The sequence below is a fragment of the Mastigoproctus giganteus genome, chromosome 2, assembly GCF_048544385.1.
Source record: "Mastigoproctus giganteus isolate SK-2022 chromosome 2, ASM4854438v1, whole genome shotgun sequence".
Classification (NCBI taxonomy): Eukaryota; Metazoa; Arthropoda; class Arachnida; order Uropygi; family Thelyphonidae; genus Mastigoproctus; species Mastigoproctus giganteus.
This window is the reverse complement of record NC_143576.1, coordinates 205466963-205473178: the sequence shown is the minus strand read 5'-3', so window position 1 is coordinate 205473178 and position 6216 is coordinate 205466963. Positions and strand designations below refer to the sequence as shown.

At 38.4% G+C, this 6216-nt stretch overlaps 2 protein-coding genes across 2 annotated transcripts; one reads left to right on the top strand and one right to left on the bottom strand.

The window, feature by feature from the left end:
• The first annotated feature begins 527 nt into the window (after positions 1-527).
• Positions 528-971, top strand: LOC150089959 (uncharacterized). Its single transcript, XM_090390143.1, has one exon. The coding sequence runs from the start codon at positions 528-530 to the stop codon at positions 969-971; it is 444 nt and encodes a 147-aa protein (XP_090246269.1).
• A 2999-nt stretch (positions 972-3970) lies between these two features.
• LOC150089958 (uncharacterized) lies at positions 3971-4414 on the bottom strand. Its single transcript, XM_090390142.1, has one exon. It carries the CDS (start codon positions 4412-4414, stop codon positions 3971-3973), a length of 444 nt encoding a protein of 147 aa, XP_090246268.1.
• Between the last annotated feature and the right edge of the window lie 1802 nt (positions 4415-6216).

The following is a 6216-nucleotide window of genomic DNA, read 5'->3' as shown; positions in this document are numbered from 1 at the left end:
ATACTGTGAAAGAATGGTTATCGGGACAGCCCACATATGTGAGACACAGACAGCAACGAAGAAATTTTCCTCGTAACCAGATGAAAGTTCCTGGTCTTCACCATACATTTCAATGTGATTTAGCCAGCATGTCAAATCTTGCTAAAGCAAATAATGGTGTTCATTTTCTTCTCGTGTGTATTGATTGCTTTTCACGATATGGTTGGGTAAGACCATTAAAATCTAAACATTCACAAGAAGTAGTTAAAGCTTTCAAATCTATTTTTAAAGAAGAAGTACCATTTAATATTAATAGTGACCAAGGAAAGGAATTTACTAATAAACAAGTGCGTGCATTATTCAAATCTAAAAATATCCACTTTTACACCACTAGAAGTGAAAAGAAAGCTTCTATGGCAGAAAGATTTATTCGAACATTAAAAGAAAAAATTTATAAATGGGTTACATATTCAAAAAATGATAAATATATTCACGTGCTGCAAAAATTAGTGAAAACGTATAATGAAACTGTACACAGATCTATTGGTATGGCCCCTGCAGATGTCACCATGCATAATGAAGAAACAGTTTATGCTAAATTATATAGACCCCATCCAAAAGTTTCGGAACCCAAGTTTAAAATCGGTGACCATGTTGTTCTTAGTGATGATAGCCATAATTTTCGAAAAGCGTTCAGAGGGAATTGGTCTGAGGAGGTGTTTTTCATAGCTCAGGTAATCAAAAGGCACCCTGTAGTATATAAGGTTAAAGGGAGAGATGGTGAGGTGATAGAAGGGACATTTTATGAACATCAGCTACAGAGAGTCAGTTTTGATAACGAGGTACCGGAAAACGTGTATCTGATTGAAAAAGTACTTGGGAAGCGTACAGTGCGTGGCCAGAGACAGTTACTTGTGAAGTGGCTTGGATACCCTGCATCCTACAATTCTTGGGTACGAAGCAAAGATGTTTTACCTAACCCTACCAAGTAATGCAAGTATGGACATGTATCCCGATAACACCCAATCACGTTTCAAAGTTCAATTACCCCGGGAAATTAATCTGAGTGGGAAGTGGGTGGTGGCACTTTCTGAAATCCACCTACCAGGAGTGTGGAACAATATCACAAAAGGATACGATGAATTTCATGTACTTCGCAACGATTATGACTCTGAACAAATTTTACATGTGCTTTCTTTAAAGTATAAAGATTATCAACATCTTTTAGATGAGTTGAACAGTGTTCATCCCCTTATTTCATTTACAGTACACACAAAGACTGTTGCAAAATATCAATTTTCAGTGAACGTGCATGGAAAAGGTAAAATACAATTGCCCGAAAAACTAGTAAAATTATTTGGACTTCAAAAAGCAGGTGTACGGGGGAAAGGCTGCCGTGTATTTACAGATACATCTGTAGGTGAGAGTGTATTACCTATCAAAGGTCAAATTTCTTTTGCCCCAAGCGCAAGAGATGTTGTTTTTACTCTTGTTACTGGTGGCAGTTACCAGATGTGTGTGCTTCCACATGGAAACTATAAATCAATCTCTAGTATTCTTGATGCAATGTTGAGCGTCTGCCCGAGTTTAAGTGGAAATGTTAATTCAGACGATACCCTGACTTTACATATAACAGAAAACTTTTCTTTAGTGTTTCCACAAGATTCCCCAGGTTTAGGTCTTATGCTTGGCTTTCACCAGATTGGTACTAAATTGAGTGGAGCTGTCAGTGGGAAGTACCCTGCAGATATAAAACGGGGTGTCTCAGCGTATTTTGTTTATTCCAACCTGATTCAGGACCAGATTGTAGGCGATACGTGTGCTCCACTGTTACGTGTTGTTCCCTGTATTGAACAGAACACATTTACATACGAAAACCCAGACTATTACCCCCTTTTGAGACATAGGTTTCACACCGTGTCCATCAGTATTTGTACAGACAGTGGACAGTTTCTAGAGTTCAGAAGTGGGAAGACTTTAGTGAAGCTGCATTTTCGTAAAGATGAGTGAATACATTGATTACTACACGGTACAAGCGGGAGGTGGTAATGCATTTGCCGGACAACCTTTGCAGCGTGGGTACGGACTTGGTAGCATTTTTCGTTCAGCATTCTCTTTTCTAACACCACTTTTGAAACCCGCTGCCCGTTTTGTGGGTAAGCATGTTTTAAGAGCAGGTCAAAACGTGATTGGTGATGTTTTGGAGGGGGTGCCCCTCAAACGATCCTTTATAAACAGAGCATCGGAAGTCGGTCAGTCCATTTCAAACAAGGTTCTGAACCAGAAAGGAAGAGGGAAGAAGAGGAAACGCAGAGATATTTTTTAAACATGGAGCTTATGATGTCAGAACTAGATCTATTTCAAAAACCGGCTATTAACCTATCTATCGAACGTTCATCTTATGTGACTTTTCACCACACTCACAGATGTGGCATCTATCTCTTTCCCGTCACTATGTGTAACACGAACTTTCAGACGTAAAAATGTTTTTCCAAAATCTAAATATTCTTCTGAAGTACCGGGAATAAAAAATTCGATGGGGCCTCCACTATCCACATTGCCTAGTGGTTGAAAAGTCACATAAGATGAACGTTCGATAGATAGGTTAATAGCCGGTTTTTGAAATAGATCTAGTTCTGACATCATAAGCTCCATGTTTAAAAAATATCTCTGCGTTTCCTCTTCTTCCCTCTTCCTTTCTGGTTCAGAACCTTGTTTGAAATGGACTGACCGACTTCCGATGCTCTGTTTATAAAGGATCGTTTGAGGGGCACCCCCTCCAAAACATCACCAATCACGTTTTGACCTGCTCTTAAAACATGCTTACCCACAAAACGGGCAGCGGGTTTCAAAAGTGGTGTTAGAAAAGAGAATGCTGAACGAAAAATGCTACCAAGTCCGTACCCACGCTGCAAAGGTTGTCCGGCAAATGCATTACCACCTCCCGCTTGTACCGTGTAGTAATCAATGTATTCACTCATCTTTACGAAAATGCAGCTTCACTAAAGTCTTCCCACTTCTGAACTCTAGAAACTGTCCACTGTCTGTACAAATACTGATGGACACGGTGTGAAACCTATGTCTCAAAAGGGGGTAATAGTCTGGGTTTTCGTATGTAAATGTGTTCTGTTCAATACAGGGAACAACACGTAACAGTGGAGCACACGTATCGCCTACAATCTGGTCCTGAATCAGGTTGGAATAAACAAAATACGCTGAGACACCCCGTTTTATATCTGCAGGGTACTTCCCACTGACAGCTCCACTCAATTTAGTACCAATCTGGTGAAAGCCAAGCATAAGACCTAAACCTGGGGAATCTTGTGGAAACACTAAAGAAAAGTTTTCTGTTATATGTAAAGTCAGGGTATCGTCTGAATTAACATTTCCACTTAAACTCGGGCAGACGCTCAACATTGCATCAAGAATACTAGAGATTGATTTATAGTTTCCATGTGGAAGCACACACATCTGGTAACTGCCACCAGTAACAAGAGTAAAAACAACATCTCTTGCGCTTGGGGCAAAAGAAATTTGACCTTTGATAGGTAATACACTCTCACCTACAGATGTATCTGTAAATACACGGCAGCCTTTCCCCCGTACACCTGCTTTTTGAAGTCCAAATAATTTTACTAGTTTTTCGGGCAATTGTATTTTACCTTTTCCATGCACGTTCACTGAAAATTGATATTTTGCAACAGTCTTTGTGTGTACTGTAAATGAAATAAGGGGATGAACACTGTTCAACTCATCTAAAAGATGTTGATAATCTTTATACTTTAAAGAAAGCACATGTAAAATTTGTTCAGAGTCATAATCGTTGCGAAGTACATGAAATTCATCGTATCCTTTTGTGATATTGTTCCACACTCCTGGTAGGTGGATTTCAGAAAGTGCCACCACCCACTTCCCACTCAGATTAATTTCCCGGGGTAATTGAACTTTGAAACGTGATTGGGTGTTATCGGGATACATGTCCATACTTGCATTACTTGGTAGGGTTAGGTAAAACATCTTTGCTTCGTACCCAAGAATTGTAGGATGCAGGGTATCCAAGCCACTTCACAAGTAACTGTCTCTGGCCACGCACTGTACGCTTCCCAAGTACTTTTTCAATCAGATACACGTTTTCCGGTACCTCGTTATCAAAACTGACTCTCTGTAGCTGATGTTCATAAAATGTCCCTTCTATCACCTCACCATCTCTCCCTTTAACCTTATATACTACAGGGTGCCTTTTGATTACCTGAGCTATGAAAAACACCTCCTCAGACCAATTCCCTCTGAACGCTTTTCGAAAATTATGGCTATCATCACTAAGAACAACATGGTCACCGATTTTAAACTTGGGTTCCGAAACTTTTGGATGGGGTCTATATAATTTAGCATAAACTGTTTCTTCATTATGCATGGTGACATCTGCAGGGGCCATACCAATAGATCTGTGTACAGTTTCATTATACGTTTTCACTAATTTTTGCAGCACGTGAATATATTTATCATTTTTTGAATATGTAACCCATTTATAAATTTTTTCTTTTAATGTTCGAATAAATCTTTCTGCCATAGAAGCTTTCTTTTCACTTCTAGTGGTGTAAAAGTGGATATTTTTAGATTTGAATAATGCACGCACTTGTTTATTAGTAAATTCCTTTCCTTGGTCACTATTAATATTAAATGGTACTTCTTCTTTAAAAATAGATTTGAAAGCTTTAACTACTTCTTGTGAATGTTTAGATTTTAATGGTCTTACCCAACCATATCGTGAAAAGCAATCAATACACACGAGAAGAAAATGAACACCATTATTTGCTTTAGCAAGATTTGACATGCTGGCTAAATCACATTGAAATGTATGGTGAAGACCAGGAACTTTCATCTGGTTACGAGGAAAATTTCTTCGTTGCTGTCTGTGTCTCACATATGTGGGCTGTCCCGATAACCATTCTTTCACAGTATGTTTGGGTAATTTTGTATGTTTTTGTAAAGCATTAACACTAGCAAAGCTCCCCACCACAGTGGGATTATAATAATCTTCTAACATGTTCTCTTTATTGCAGGTAAAACAACACTAACCCTGGAACAGAAGATACTTACCTTTATAGTACTTTTCATACTTTTTGTAATGGGAGAATTGTGGACTGTCCTTGAAAAGAGAGCTGTGTCAAGATTTTATCAGAATAATGATTCCTTTGTAAATAATTTTGTTAACAGTGTTCAATAAAAGACTTCGTTCATTATAATTCTGTGTCGTCATTAAAAGTTATATTGAAAATCACTTTCAACTGGTAAAATACTATTGATTTCTTCATGAATACTTTAATTATATTCAAATAATACCTTTTGATTTGCTCATGAATACTTAAAAAAATACCATTGATTTGTACATGAATACTTTAAAAAATACCATTGGTTAAAAATATCGGTCATGAATACTTTAAAAATACCATTGATTTGTTCATGAATACTTTAAAGTAAAAACAATTCAAAATAGCACTAATTAATTTATCATGGGAAGGATTCACGTGATTGGTGATGTCATCACAATTAAAGATTCAACATCTGTGTGGGGAGGGTGGAATACTGCCCCTGGTCTATGGCAGTGCCACCTAGCGGCGACCGTCGCAACCAAAATCGGTTCAAAGTGTTTCGGGGGTGGGTCGAAAGACCACACGCTTTGAAATTCTGTTCAAAGTGTTTCGATGACGGTGCCACCTAGTGGCGGGGTTGGGTCGACGGACCACCCGCTGACAAATTCTGTTCAAAGTGTTTTGGGGTGGGGGAGGGAGGGGGAAGTCGCCAGACCACCCGCTGTGCAATTCTGTTCAAAGTGCCCCCACTCCTACTGTCGTACTGATGTCATGTGCCCATATTTTCAAGCATCTTATTTCGACTTCTGTAATGTGACCTTTTTGGTAATTCTCATACAACCCCTATAAATGTTCCTTATATCTGTCCGAAGTTTCTCGCTCTCTCTCTCTCCTCATTTCATCGTTATTTTGTGGTACACCACCATACCTGTGAAAAAAATCACACCACGTTTTCTTGATGTTCTGCTAAGCACTGTAATAAGGTAGTAAACTTTGATACTAGAATATTTGAAAATACCTTTACGTTTTACAAGGTATAGGATCATCTCCTTCAAACATGATCTTTAAAACGAATCCTCAAAGAAGAGAAGAGCTTAGGAATTTATGCCTCAAAATTATATCAGAAATCATCTCCTCAAATTAT